The 16,141-nt window shown below is 37.7% G+C and overlaps 1 protein-coding gene across 1 annotated transcript in view; it reads right to left on the reverse strand.

Annotated features, from left to right (window-relative positions):
• cpd.L (carboxypeptidase D L homeolog) overlaps nt 1-16,141 on the reverse strand; it is a 45,332-nt gene that overhangs the window by 2,819 nt on the left and 26,372 nt on the right. The window contains exons 7-19 of the mRNA XM_018246080.2: nt 15,077-15,244; nt 12,957-13,066; nt 10,599-10,701; nt 8,832-8,974; nt 7,995-8,164; nt 6,033-6,350; nt 4,104-4,299; nt 3,414-3,549; nt 2,423-2,572; nt 2,109-2,204; nt 1,952-2,016; nt 1,700-1,831; nt 316-501 (exon numbers count right to left, since the gene is read on the reverse strand). Coding sequence (XP_018101569.1) covers nt 316-501; nt 1,700-1,831; nt 1,952-2,016; nt 2,109-2,204; nt 2,423-2,572; nt 3,414-3,549; nt 4,104-4,299; nt 6,033-6,350; nt 7,995-8,164; nt 8,832-8,974; nt 10,599-10,701; nt 12,957-13,066; nt 15,077-15,244 — 1,973 coding nt within the window. The remainder of the gene's footprint in view (nt 1-315; nt 502-1,699; nt 1,832-1,951; nt 2,017-2,108; nt 2,205-2,422; nt 2,573-3,413; nt 3,550-4,103; nt 4,300-6,032; nt 6,351-7,994; nt 8,165-8,831; nt 8,975-10,598; nt 10,702-12,956; nt 13,067-15,076; nt 15,245-16,141) is intronic.

The following is a 16,141-nucleotide window of genomic DNA, read 5'->3' on the forward strand; positions in this document are numbered from 1 at the left end:
ATTCTGGATACCGGCTACCAATTCTGAATGTGCAATTCAATTTGGACAGAACTGACAGTAAGAGCACTTGACTTAGAAATATATATCTGAGACTCATGGGACTTGCAGATCAACTAAACTATGGGTCAGCGTCCCAACCTAAATCACTGCTAACAATTTTTCTAACTTACATGATCAGTATACTTACACACTGCTAGCGGCCTAAAAACCATCAAATATATCACTTTCATACAATACTGAATGCAAAGATTTTTTTTTTTCCAGATCTGTATTACTGGGACAAAGTCAGAATTAACAGCAGGCATCTGCTCTAACCTGAGTGTGCTGCTTCTGATATCCCTCAGCAATGGCGTTAATATTATGGAATCCGGGGGCGAGTAGCACATGAAAGAAGCCTCCTACTTTGGTATAGACTTTTACTCCATCGTTTATAATGATGCCAGCTTTGGAAACAGGCTTTCCAGTCTCATCCTTCACAATGCCATGCACACCCTTATGGACCTGAAAGAAAAAAAAACGAGTGTGAGAAGTTGTAGATTACGCCACAACAAAATAAACGAAAATTGTTAGAGTTTGGCACTTCCACGTAACTTACTCTCTTATTTTATTACTTGATAAAAACATACAGGTATCTAAGCAAAGAAAACACCAACATGCTCTTGCCTCTGCCTTAAACTCACTAAACAGAGTGGCTCACTCTTCATCACTTGGCTATTGATGGGGCACAGAGGAGCAATGGTGCCAGTATTCGGTTTCTATCACTTATTGATGTAAATGCTAAAATCCGTACTCCGTTCCCCTGCTTCTATTACATGTTCAGTTTCCACTTACGTTATAAGCTTCTCCACTTACAGGTCTTTTTTTCTGCTCTTAAAGTGAACCTGCCATGCTGAAAGTCATTGGCTGTTACAGAACAGATAATAATTTGCCCCAGCAACTAAATAATAAATAACGGTAGCAGCTAGGGGCCAATTTGCCCTAGCAACTAAGCAGTGGTCTAAATGACAAACTGGAAAATGAAAAGGAGAGGCAAGAGAAGTAATAAATTGTAATGACAACAATAACATTTTAGCCTTTAAAAGTAATAGTTTTGTTTACTTGCTAGGGACAGTGAGCCCAACCTTTTCAAGGTGAAAAGACACAAAACAGAAAGGCAAATAATTAAACATTAAAGACCAATTAAAACTAGTTTAAACTATAAATTGTGCTAAAACTATAAATTATTATACCTATACAACCAGCAAATAAAGCTTTTGACAGCCCTCCAACTGGCTTAAAGGGGACCTGCACCCAAACATAAAAAGCTGTATAATAAAAGTCCTCTTCTGGTCCATAAACAATATTTTGTTTTTTGTATGATCTATAATAGTGTCCACAAAATGGCTGCTGCCTGTATCAAGGGATTGTGAATTCCAAGACTAAAAGAAACAAGATTTATATAATTTATATAGAGTGAGTAAAGTTTATTTTGCTTGACTACCATCATGAAATAGGATTTGGAATTATTTCTTAGGGTGACAGGTCCTCTTTAACAGCAGATTACATATTGTACATATTATAATATTAAAAGTACATTGGAAAAGTGATCAGATGAGCACTCTGATCAATATTACATTAAGTTATAAGAGAGATGATATGCCCCTTTCAAAGGCATCTCATTAATTCATAAAAATACCATTTGGCTGTGATTTTGTCTTACCTCCACAAGCATGCTAAGAAGTGCCTTTTTATTATCTGCCCAAAGTGAGTGCAGCTGCGAAGAACTTGGGAACAAGCAACAACTGGTGTAGACTGTGATCTCTGGGCACTGGCCATGAGCGACACTGAAATCCTGCAAAAGGAGGGTTACATTATTATCATGGAAGAAATGGTATTCTTCATTCCAGGAACACAATCAAATGCTAATGCAGCATTGTATATTTATACAAGACAAATGCAAGACAAAGCTTACTTTCATGCTTCCTTGATGACCTCTCCATTCAGCACCACAAATTACTCCTCCTGGGATGCTCTCATCTAAAGTAAAAAAAAAAAAAGTACAAGTATAATAAAGCAATAGCGACCCTTTTGGACAGCAAAGAGCTGTGCCTGTTGTCTGATCTACTGACCTGACTTGTTGGGACACCCAGGATGTCCAATATGTATTGTAGGATGATTATTTGCATAAATAGATGCCAAATATTTCAGAGTATCTTTATTCTCCACTGCAAAAAAAAAAAAAAAAAAAGATATATATTTAAGTTACACAAACAATTAATAACCTAAACTCAATGAGACAAAGTGGTCAGTTATGACTTTTGGAATACATTTTTATATGACTTTTATATGACGTTAGTGCTCAAAATACCAATAACTCTGGGCTAAACTGGCATTAGGCTGTACTGTGTACAATATGTTTTGCATAGAGATTTAGTTCTCTCACCTGTGTGAACTGGGTTATCATATGGATACGTGACCAACATGGATCCACCATCAAGTACAACGGAGAGGGTAAAATCCTGCTTCATGATGAGGCCATCAATAATAGCATTGGTCTCTTTCTCTCGCTCTCCCACAGGTCCAGAAGAGTTACCTGGCAAATAAAATCAGGACATGTGCTTGGTACTTTTTAATAAGCAAAAAATACATAGGGTCATTGTAAATTGGTCAACAGGGATTACTGCACAGGGCTACTATACATGCCAACATATACAGCTGCTATATGCTAAGTTCTTGTGCAAGACAACTATGCTTTAGAAGCCATCTTTTCACAGTAATAAAAGGATTTGAGCCATTTTCAAAATTGGCGAATGTTCCTTCCTAGACTTTCTATTTTTAGTTACACTGACACCATACAAGTTGGCTAGGTAACAGTATAATAGCTACCATTATAAACCCTATTGTGGTGTGCAAAAAAAAAAAAAGAAAGAAATATGTAGGTGGGTTAGAAAACCAATTCAAAGATGATAATTGTGAATTGTGTGACTCCGGAAGCCCAGATATGATCCCCATGTAAGTTTCTACCGCATCCCAAAAATGACAGAATAAGCTCCACACCACACTTTGTTGAGCATAGTAACGGTATGGGACCTGTTACACAGAATGCTCGGAACCTGGGGTTTGCCAGATAATGGATCTTTCCATAATTTGGAGCTTCGTACCTTAACTTTACAATCATATAAACATTTAATAAACCTAATAGGCTGGTTTTGCTTCAAATAAGGATGAATTATACCTTAGTTTGGATCAAGTACAAGGTACTGTTTTATTTTTGCAGAGAAAAAGGAAATCATTTTTTAAAATTTGGATTAAAAATGGAGTATATGGGAGCCTTTCTGTAATTCAGAGCTTGCCTTTCTGGATAACAGACCCCATACATGTACTATAATAATTAAATAGGGCTAAGAATTTTCCACTATTTCCCATTTGCTTACTTATAAAGTCACAATCCAGATCCTTGCCGTTTGCATTGTTTTGTCCTATGGTTGAAGTACATTCCTTCTCTTTTGCTCGCTCCCGTCCATCAGGATTTACCATGGGCACAATCACAATTCTTGTTCTGTCAATGAGCTAAATATAGGGAAAAAGGCAGGGCGATAACATTACCCATGATTAATATACTCACATTACGACAAATGCTACTACTGTGCTTAGGGACACAAACATTAGCAAGGCAATGACACCAATTCCAATGCAGTTTTAAAACAAGAATAATTCATAGAAATGGGATTTCTTTAGAAGCAGAAATCTGCTGCACCCCAACTACATACATAAAAATTAAATGGGAAAACATGTTTTTTGAAAAAAGTTAATAGTGCTGCTACAGCAGACTTCTGCACTGAAATCGGTTTTTCAAAAGAGCAAAATGTTTTTTTTAATTTAATTGTGAAATACCATAGGCTACACATATTGTCAGTTTCCCAGGTGCCCCCAGTCATGTGCTTTGATAAACTTCAGTCACTCTTTACTGCTGCACTGCAACTTGGAACTGGTTGTGTTGTACGTTTTTTACTAAATGCCTTCCTATTTTTCCCCAGCAATTAATTAAAATTGATTTCTGGTTGACAAAGTTTTAGCAGAAGTTCATATTGGATTTAGTATATTAGCACTAGAAATGGACCTACCTTGGTAATTGCACTGCTTTTTTTGTAATTTAGGCAGAGAAACTCAGCAAATGTTAACAGAAGCTCAGTGCCAACAGGGGCATTGCCATGAACTCCTGCGACGAACCTGATCTTTGGTTCTGAAGGCTCTGACGTGTTTGGTTTATTGGAGATTTCCAAGGACCATATGTGTCGAAATTCCACACTCTGACCCAAGCTGAGAAGAACAAGAAAATTCACCGCAAAAATTAATAGCAGATATTCTTAAAAATACCAGATGTATTATTCATATAACATCAAGTTTAGCATGAAGAACAGTGACAATTTTAATATAAATGAACAGGAATATACAAGTTAGCCTTCTGTCTATTAGTTTGTCTGTTCAATTATTATGTTTAGGACTTTGCATCATAACAAAATTAGACAGGTGCATAAATTTGGGCACCCCAACAGGAATATCCAACCCCTGCGTAACTTCAACTTTGTGACTGATGTTTTTGAACATTATCCTGAAGAATTTGTTGATATTGGGTTGAATTCATCTGACCCTTGACTTTAACAAGGGCCCCAGTCTCTGAACTAGCCACACAGCCCCACAGCATGATGGAACCTCCACCAAATTTGACAGTAGGTAGCAGGTGTTTTTCTTGGAATGCAGTGTTCTTCGTCTGCCGTGCAAAGCACTTTTGTTATGACCAAATAACTAAATTTGTCTCATCAGTCCAAAGCACTTTGTTCCAAAATGACTGTGGCTTGTCTAAATGAGCTTTTGCATTCAACAAGCAACTCTGTTTGTGGCGTGAGTGCAGAAAGGGCTTCTTTCTCATCACCCTGCCATACAGATGTTCTTTGTGCAAATTGTGCTGAATTATAGAACGATGTACAGATACACCATCAGCAGCAAGATGTTCTTGCAGGTCTTTAGAGGTGATCTTTCGGTTGTCTGTAACCATTCTCACAATCCTCCGCATATGCCGCTCCTGTATTTTTCTTGGCCTGCCAGACCTGGGTTTTACAGCAACTGTGCCTGTGGCCTTCCATTTCCTGATTACATTCCTTACAGTCGAAACCTCTGAGATTGCTTTTTGTAGCCTTCTCCTAAACCACGATACTGAACAATCTTTGATTTCAGATCTTTTGAGCGTTACTTTGAGGATCCCATGTTGTCACTCTTCAGAGGAGAGTCAAGCAGAAGCACAACTTGCAATTGGCCACCTTAAATACCTTTTCTCATGATTGGACATACCTGCCTACAAAGTTCAAGGCTTAACGAGCTGATCCAACCAATTTGGTGTTGCCGGTAATCAGTATTGAGCAGTTACATGCATTCAAATTAGCGAGATTACAAGGGTACCCAAATCTTTGCACAGCCAGTTTTTCACATTTGATTTAATCTCATACAACTGAATACTGCTTCACTAAAAATCTTTGTTCAGAAAACACCCCAGTACTCAGATGTTCCTGGGAAATGAAAGACATACCACTTATCTTTTTTGTTGAAAGTGGAGTAAATTATTATGCAGGCTGAGAGGGATTCCCAAACTTTTTCATATGACTGTACGTATACATATATATAACAATGTGTTTCAGTCCATGACAAGCTGTGCTGTCCTACTAACATGACTGAAGGCAAGTAGCACTGCGGTTTCCACGTGGAAAATTACACAAAAGCAATGGCCTATGGAAACCGTGATAGATGAAAATGAAATGACACGTTGTTAAACAGAAAAATATCAATTCCTAAACTTTCCCAGTTCTCTAAATACACAGATACCAGACTCTGCCTCACCTTCTTCCGGCTTCCACACATTAAGCATGCATCATAACGCTGGGCAAACAGAGAAAGGATGAAGTAGCAAGGATAGCCATACCTTCTGCACACAAACCACCCCAAAGCTCTGTGTGACACACTGTATTAGGATTGTAGCACTGGCGATTTTTTTTTTTTACCTGGTTAGATTTGTAATATGTGGGTAATTAAGGTTCAGCCCACGGAGAAACTCTGACAAATCCTTGTACGGTCTGTAGCGGAACCGATCGATATCCCCCAAGGTGGACATCAAGACGTGTTCTAAGCCATTCTCTGCCGAGAGATCCTTTATCAGCGTCTCAAACTCCTTAGTGTTGGGATCTGGGTTCTCTGCTTCGGTTACGAATGGTTTTCCTTTATCCTCTTTGTGGAAGTCTTCCCCCAAGCGAACAAGGGTGAAGTTTACCAACACAGCTTCTCGGTCTGTGACATTGACATTTTTGGTGATAGGGACATATCTAAGGGATATAAAAGTCATTAGCACAAGAGTTCTAAGCCCTTTCTTCTCTACATACAGCTGAACTGCTGTGCAAAATATAATGCAGCCAGTCCAAGCTTCTGATCAGGCTTTTCATTTTAAACGTGTGCAACTACAAAATAAATATGCAGGAGGATGGTTTTGGGACTAAATGATCTTGCACACATTTATCAGCTGTGTCCATTATAAATACTTGCATTATGGTTTGTGGGCAGTACATAAAGGCCCAAAGGGCAAGGAGGGGGTCCACTAATGACTGAAGTGTGTGCATATCCTAAAATGGCAAGACACAAAGAAACCACATGAATAGTATGGTATAAAGAGCAGAAACACGAAGAGCAGGGGCGTAACTACAGAGGAAGAAGACCCTGTGGATGCAGAGAGGCCCAGGAGGTATAGGGGACCCAATAAGGCCCTAATTAATGAGAAATATCAACATATATTGGTAGAACAGGACAACCTCTGGATATGTTGAGAGAGGGGGGGGGGCAGTAACATCTAGTTATGCCACTGACAAAAACACATGGTTAGTATCACTTTAGACACTATAGCTGTGCAATATAAAAAAAAATTCTAGTTAGTTAGCTAGCTAATGTAATGTATAAAGGGTGGAGTGAGTTGATGTCTAATATAACAGAAAATAATACAACGTCCTGCTTTTCAGCTCTCTAACTCAGCGACTTGAAGGGGGGCCACATGGGACATAACTGTGCAGTGAGTTTGCAATTGATCCTCAGCATTCAGCTCAGATTCAAAGGCAACAGTTATTACCCCCCTCAAGTCACTGATTGGTTACTGCCTGGTAACCAATTAGTGCAAACCTAGAGAGTGCAAAAGCAGGAAGTAGTGTTCTGGCTATTATGTTACACATCCAGTCACACAGGGTGGGTGCACAGCAGTTATAATGTATATGTACAAATTTACACAATGGCAGCACTCCCTTTGCCAAGTGAAAAACTGTGTTTATGAAGGTAACAAAAACGGCAATATTTCTGGCCATATTGGCACCCCATCTCAAGCCCTGTTCACTGTCTGAAAATCCTGGGAGATGCAATCAATGTATTTATATATAGTTCTGCATCTGTTCAAGGGTAAAGGCGTACTGCCACCCACTTTTAGTCACACTGCGTTTCACTGTCATAAATAGGCTGCCTTGTACAAGACACTCCAAATCAGGATATATATATATTAAGGGGCAGATTTATCAAGGGTTGAATCCGAATTTTATGGTCAAAACTGTCAAATTCGACTAGGAAGTTATTCAGATTCGATTTTCGAGATTTATTATACACTGGTGCTTGAAGAACTCGAATGCGGCTATTCGTCACCTAAATCCTGCTGAATTGCTGTCAATGGAAGACATCTAGGGATCAGTTTGGAGTTGTTTGCAGCCTTCCTGACATTTGAGGGTTTTTTTCGGAACAAAAACTCAAATCGAATTCAATCCTATTCACCAGAGTTTAAGAGTTTAAAAAATTTGATTTTTATAATAAATTTCGATTGGTTGAATTTAGAGTTTATGGGAGTTTTAAAAAAACTCACATGAATCCAAGATTCTACCCTTGATAAATGTGCCTTTAAGTGTATTTTAAATAAATAAACGGCTGGTGGGAGCATTACTTACCCTCTTGCGGAGGCTGTTACTTTATACGATCCTGGGACCAAAAGTCTCCAGAAATCACCATCCTTGTATGATGTGACTACGTGATTAATGCCGGCAACACTTATGGTGGCATTCAGTATGCCTCTTCCATCTGTGGCATCCAGTACAAACCCTTTGATGCCAATGTGCACCTGTAAATGAAAAAGAACCCTTACTGGCATCCATGGACATTTAACAATGTGCAACTAAGACAAGAATAATCAAGATTCCCTTAAAGGGGTTGTTCACCTTTAAATTAGTATGACGTAAAGAGTGATATTCTGAGAAAATTTGCAATTTATTTTCACTTTTTATTAATTGTGGTTTTTGAGTTATTTAGCTTTTTATTCAGCAGCTCTCCAGGTTACAATTTCAACAATCTGGTTGCTAGGGTCCAAACTACCCTAGCAACCATGCAATGATTTGAGTAAGAGACTGGAATATGAATAGGAGAGGCCTGCATAGAAAGACAAACAATAAAGGGTAGCAATAACTAATACAATAACTAATCTTGTCTGGCGGAGATCGTCGTTTGGTCGATCGGACAGGTTAGAAAATTTCTGTCAGCTGCCGATAATATCTCTGCATGTATTGCCGATCGTACGATTTTCAGTGGGAGACGGTCACTAGTTTTGTCTATCGTACGATTGCTGTCAGGGGCAGAACATCGGCTGATCTGTTCTTTAACTACTTTATTTGGTCGGAATGGTAAGACTTTGATCTGAATGGTTAGTGACAGGTCGGTGTGTCTATGGCCAGCTTTAGTCTCACTGAATGAGATTAAGTCAAAAAGGATAGTATATTTTTCCTTCAATTTACCTGCTTTATGAATTGCAGCAAAGAGCGGCGGTTGCTTTCCCAGTAAGCAGGGAGCTCCTCGGCCATAGGGTATTTCACACAGCCAAGCTCAATTGTGACTTCAAAACAGTTTGTGTTGAGATAATTCCAGTCTTGCATTCCACCTACAAAGGAAAAACATTTACAGAGTTATTTTAATCTTTGAAATGGAATAAGTAGTATTTTAATCCCCAGTAGTTGATTATCAGCCACCACATTTGTAAAGAATTATACAGCTAATTTTACTCACTATGTAAAATATAAACTCCCATGAACTCAAAACTTGACCAATCGAAATGTATTAAAATTTATTAACCCGGTTAAATTCGATTTGGGTTTTAATAACTCGATTTGAGATTTTTTTTCTAATGTCAGAAAGGCAGCAAACAACTCTACATTGATTGAGGACGTCTTCCATTGACAAAACAGCAATTCGGCAGGTTTTAGCTGGCGAATAGTCAAATTCAGAGTATGATAAATCTTAAAATTCGAATTAGAATTTTTTAAAGTCAACCCTTGATAAATCTGCCCATTAATGTATGCTGATTCAATGTTACTGCTAAAATAAAAATGCAAAAGAAAGCAATTCTCAGTGAGAATATACACAGGTAGCATAGTTTTCCAGCGGGCAACAAATCTCCATGTTCCTTTGCCCTAATGAAAACTACACATGTATGTGTGTAAGTGCAGGCCCGGACTGGCAATCTGTGGGTTCTGGCAAATACCAGAAGGGCTGCTGTATGGTTCCATAGAAAGTTACCATAGAGTGGGCTGGTTGGGGGCTGTTTGGGCTGGTAGGGGGCTGTTTGGGCCTCGGCATACTTGGAATGGCAGGGCCTATTTTGACTCCCAGTCCAGGCCTGATAAGTGTGTGGGTGGGGGGGTGTTGCTGTGGAGCAAGACTTCATTGCATAGCTTGCTTGGTATTGGTAAATTAGGCATAAAAAAAGACTGCCTTAGAGGGATAGCACCACTTTATGTAATAAAAGAAGAAGTGGTGTGTATCTCTGCTCCTTAGTCACCTGCATTTGGCTATAATATGTAAGTTACACAAAACCATTATAATTTACACCTTTATAATACATACAGGTTCTAGGAATATGATACCAATTAGAACCCATGAAATCAATAATGTTCTGCTACACTAATTATGTAACCCCTTTTGGTAATTGTTATGTACTCTTTACCTCGGTTTATTATGGTTCAATATCATACATTAACTATTTTGTTTTATGTCTTTTACACACTTGGTATATGGTATATGATAAGTGTATGTTTACAATATAGAATTCTGAATGTTTCATTATTCCTTTTATATATTTTCATTGGTTGTTGTCTACTCACTGAAATTGTAATTGGTCTAGGGTCAGTTTGATGTTTTCCCTTTCCTGATTGGATAATGTTCTGTGTGATGTACTTACACAAATGTTGATTGGTCAACCCGCCCTTTAAAAGACTCTGTACAAGGATAGCACCACTTACCCTACATTGGACAAAAGATGTGTATTTGTGCTTGCAATACTTTTAACTTTTTTTTCCTTTGTATTTGATCAGTATTATTAAAGTGTATATCTGAATTAGACCTTTTCAAAATGATCTGCACTATAGCATCTCTTTAATTAGTAAAGTAATTTATGTGCTATATCATTTGGTGAACAAAGTCTTATTTATTTTATTTTTGAGAACTGCATTGGATTATGCTACCAGTGTTACCCAGACCGCTATAACATCAGAAAATTGTTCTTTTACCTGGCACATTATACCAGTTTGCACCATTGGTGATGCCTTGTGGAAAATTTTCATTGGGGTAGAATTCCTTGCATGGAAATCCTTTATACATCTTGTTATTTTCCTAAAAGAAGAAAGGCAAATATTTTATAATTGCACTTCAGGCATTAGATGAACTACAATTTTTGGGACATGGTTTGCACAGCAGCCAGTACAGTACAGTCAAGACTGAAAAATACAGCATCATAGCAGGGACCTTAGTTTGTAAGTATAGGCAAGGACTTATGTGAATGATAAAAAAAATCTCCTTAAACAAGTTGGTGATACATTAAGAATAAAAAAACTGAGCTCTAAAGGCATGTCCATTGAACTGTAGGCAGCATTGTATGTTTCATTTAATAGCACAAGGTGGAGCTATACAAATAGTAAAAATGCCCTGTATACTAGTGATGTGTGGGCCAGCCAGATACCCGTTGGATCCTTGTGTTAACCCGCGGGTCGGGCTGGTTCAGGCCGTCCTCACACCCCCATTTGCGGGTGGCGGGCACCTTACACTGCCAGCTTCCGACTTCCGTTTTTATACAGGCGCGCCTGCTCGCCCTGCCCCTTTTGTGAGGTCTATAAAAGGAACCTGGAAGTTAGGCGTGGGTGGAGGGAGGGCAGGTTAAACCTGACCCACACATCAATACTATATACTAAATAAACAAAAGCACTGAAAAAAGACATGCTATGAGGGCACAGATAAGTTGGGGCAAGTGATGCAGCTGGGGAGGCGGCTGAGGACCCATAGCTTTAAAAAAAAAAAAAAAAAAGATTTGTTTACTCAAAATGCGATTATTGCCATATTCATTAAGAGAAAACTAGCAATGTAAATTTGATTTCAAAACTCATGTCAATGATTCTTAAGTTGACAAAATGCAGTAGATGCGCTCCACTATCTAGTGCTCCAGAAATAAAGGACTTTTTATTTGCTCTCTGTTTTTAACATATTTTTGATCATTTTTTTTTCCTACATTTATATATCTATATATCTATATATCTATATATCTATATATCTATATATCTATATATCTATATATATATATAATCTTTAAAATGCTCTGTAAGGCTACAAATTTATTTTTATTGCCAATTTGTATTTGTCATCTTTCTAGGCAGATTCCCTCCTATTCATATTCCAGTCTTTTATTCAAATCAATGCATGGTTGCTAGGGTAACGTGGACCCTAGCTACCAGATTGTTTATAATGCAAATTGAGTAGCTGCTAAATAAAAAGCTAAATAACTCAAAAACCTTAAATAATAGAAAATAAAAAACAATTGCAAATTGTCGCAGAATATCACTCTCTACATCATACTGACTCAAAGGTGAACAACCCCTTTAAATAATTCTAGCATAAAAGCATAAGCTTTAATAAAACAAAAACAAAACCCTGTCACTGAGTTTTTACACAGTATTTCATGCTACTTTCTGGCCATAAATTCTTTGCCATCGTGGTCTCATCAACTTCAATAGACTTTGCAAGGTTTCGAGTGGTGGAACATAACAGCAGCATGTCTGGCATAAAACAAACCAACACATCTTTATGAATAAGCCAGTGAGGTATTTGCACGGTATTAATTAACACCATAATACTATAGTGGTATAAATACATCATATATTACCTTATTGTTTACACCATTATATTAGTTACACAAAGTTAAAAATGTATGCCCCATATGGTAGCTAAAAAATAAAGTTACACAATTTATTTAGTATCTCCACCCCCAGTGCTAAGCCTTCTAAAACATGCACTTTCTTGTTTAGCTCTGAAAAATAGGTCAAAGCAAACAGATCTAAAGCAAATGTCCCACAGCAGATCTTTTGCTACTAATGATGCTCTGTAAGTGTTTGTAATTGAACACCACTTTCCCCGATTTAGGGTAGGACACATTTTACTGGTAAAACTGATGTGTTTGCTTCAGAAACACTACTATAGTTTATATACACAAGCTGTTGTGTAGCAATGGTGGAAATTGAAAAAAAGGCTATATGGTACAGGTTAAATAATGGATAACAGATAACACCATTATCTTCTACAGAGCTTATCTGCTGTGTAACCTGAGCCTTTTCTCCTTTGAATGGCTGCCCCCATTGCTACACAGCAGCTTATTTATATAAAAAAATAATAGTTTTTCTGAAGCAAACACATCGGTTTTACCAGTGCAGAGCAACAGCACATTATATTTTTATTACTTTAAAACTATTAAATTTTTTAAAGTTACTGTTCATTTAAGTCACTGTTCCAGTATGCAGGGACAAGTTTAGCTGAAAGACATACCTACGACTCCCAACAGAGGATGTTGGTAAACTTTCTGCTTTGCTTTAGCTGATCCTTACCTTGGAATAAGAAAGAGCCAAATGCTGGAACACTGGGTCATCTGGGGATTTACTGTATGTCGACAGACCTTTTTCATCATCATCAAAAGGATAATTAACCACAAGGGATCCTGAAAAAACAAACAAAAAAAAAACAAAACACACATATATATTTACATATTTAGAATAGTACGTCTATCTTATTTAATACTAAACACCCAGGTTGATGCCCACAAGGACTGACAGGCAGAAAATTGTCAAGAATTTTGAACATTGCTGTTTTCTGTCAGAAAGTGATGGTAAAAATATCATTTGGCCATTAGCTTTAGAGCAGAAAGAGACTAGCTACACCAGCCTTAAAAATACCAACTTGGACCTTGGTATGAAAACATCATTGTGTATTTTAAAGTAAAATGAAAGGTACAACCACTGCACAGTGGTTAAGGAACCTTTCTCAAGGGATTCTATTCTCTCACTTGCTACCCTGTCACTGCTTCTCTTCAAGAAATGAACAGTCTTGGGTCGTTTTTTTAATGCCGATATGCCATATTTATCAACTTTCACAGCCAATCCTGGCACCTATTGATGTTGGGGGGGGGGGGGGTGGGAGTAGATACGCAGGACAGAAAATTGTCAGGAAGTTCTGTAGCACACATGAACTCACCAACGGTGGCACAGAGAAAGTCCCACATGATTTTCTTCACCTTAAAACTATTCTTGACCATTTGAGAATTCCACGTAGTTCATTGATTGTTAAATAGGCCATTATATTTTCATATTTGGGGGATGTGGATTTGGTTGTTCTGCTTTTTATTTCCCCACACCTACTGAAATCTTATTACGGAAACTGTGACAAAAATTTGCTGTCGGTGAAAATGCATTAAAGTCTAAGGGCGACAAATGTAAAAAAATTCGAATTCTATTTTCAAGATTCATCATACTTATATCATAAGATTTATCATGAAAGTCAATGAAAGTCTGTTAGCACTTGGGGGTGCCAAATGTTAGGCACTCCCAAATGATTGTATTAAAAACTCAGGGCCGGTGCTCCTGTCAGCAGAAAAATACACTGGCCAGGGGTTTTTCTAGCGAGCACCAGGGAGAGATCTTCCGGCTTCTTCTTTCTTCAAATTTCCCCGGGCAAAGATGTGCAGTAAAACGAAATAGCCGACTTTTTAGTTATATATTGGAATTTCGTTCTACTGCGTATGTGCAACCGTGCGAAGAAAGTGGTGCTCACTGCTATAACCCTGGGCCGGTGCAGTTTTCTGCCGATGGGAGCACCGACCCGGGGGTTCCAGGTAAGTCAATACAATCACTTGTGGGGGTGCCAAACGTTTGGCAGCCCCAAGTGCTAACAGACTTCTCCTTTCTCCTTTAAGAATTCAAATAAGAATTCGAATATTCAGCACCTAAAACCTGCCAAATTCCGGTTTAAGTCAATGGGAGAAGTGCAGGGATCAATTTGGAGATGTTTTCAGAGAAAAAACTCGAATCGAGTGTGATCGAATTTGATTAAAATTTGATTTGAGTTTTCGGGTTGTTTCAATTCGTCCGAGTAGGAAAAATTTGATTCTATTAATACATTTCGATTTGTCGAAATTTATGAAATTAGAGGCACATTTATCAAGGGTCAAATTTCTAAGTGTCTTCTGTAAAACTAACAAAGTGATATGGACACTAAAAAAAATATATAAAAGATACTAAAGATAAAAAAAAAATAATATACTTTAAAAACAGTCCAATAGGTCACGACAATCATTTTAATAAGTGTTTGTTACCCAAACCGGACTGTTATACCAACATGCCTGTCCCTTCTCAACCGGTCAGAGTTTCTAATGTTTATGAACCAATGCTGCACAGACATGGCAGCCCCCTCATAGAGGAACATAGAGGAATCAGATAATTATGGCAAACATTAAATAGGATGCAAAGACAATGTTATGATATATGTAAAGAAAGGTTTAAATTCTGTTGTCAGTATCTCTTTAACATTAATGTGTTTCACTAAAACATCAGATATTTCTTTTAGGCCATATAAAAAGTTGCATACAGTATATTCTGATGAAATTATAGATTTTATACGCCTGTAGAAATATAGGTTATACATGGTAAAGACACAATGCTAATATTAAACATACCACCATGCAGGTTTGCGGAGAGCACAAAAGGATAGGTTTTCAGCCAGTTCATTACAGCTAAGGTCTCAGGTTGCGGAGGGTCTGTGATCTGGAAGAACTGGTCTGGAAAATTCCGATTCAGGTCATAATTGTTGCTGTTGTTCCTGCCAACCAAACCATCTTTGTCCCCTGCACAGAATATATTTAAGGAACAAAGTCAGCATTGTGCTCCCCTGTAACAAGAGAACATTAACTAAAAAGTAATTGCAAAATCCATAGAGGGTGGGAACAAAAATCTTTATAAAGGATCAATGAACAAATTTAAAAAGCACATTAACAGGGATGTTGCAATTGGTGTATTTTTACAGGCATTGCCTCATAGTATACTAAACATTAAAAAAAATTAAGCTCACAGCTAAAATAGGTCATTATAAGTGTTCTTGTCTCCATAAGCAAATGGAAGGCATGTAAGGGCCACCACTCAAGTGGATGCAGCTAAATTCCAGTAGGCGGTGTGCTCAAAAACACCCCATTGTCCAGTCAAAGCAGTGTGTAATGTGTGAAAAATGTGGTAGGTGGATCCAAGCAAGTATCAAATTTTACAATTTGCTTGTAAGGAAAATGCAGACTGCACGTTAAAGGGGAAGTTCACATTTAAATCAGCTGTTAGTATGGCGTATGACTTTTATTCTAAACCATTTTCAATTTGGTCTTCATTATGTAATTTTTGAATTATTAAAGGAAAACTAAAAAGAATCTTACCAAACTGGTCTATATATTTAAGTAAATCTTGTCCTTTTGCATCTCTTGCCTTTAAGTAAATCTTGCCCTTTTGCATCTCTTGCCTTTACATGAAGCAGGGTTTTACATAGGAGCTGTTTTATGCAATATCTTTTTATAGAGACCTACATTGTTTGGTGAGTATAGTTTTCCTTTAAGCTTGATTTTGGATCTTTTTTTTTTTAACCAACAGCGGACAATGCTATCAGCAGGTCATTGTCACTGTTCCTTACAGCAAATATCCGTTTGCCCGTCAAGTTTAACATTGTTCTTATGTAATAGGAGTACAGGCAGTCCCCGGGTTAC

Source organism: Xenopus laevis, chromosome 2L (assembly GCF_017654675.1).
Source record: "Xenopus laevis strain J_2021 chromosome 2L, Xenopus_laevis_v10.1, whole genome shotgun sequence".
In the NCBI taxonomy this organism is placed as follows: domain Eukaryota; kingdom Metazoa; phylum Chordata; class Amphibia; order Anura; family Pipidae; genus Xenopus; species Xenopus laevis.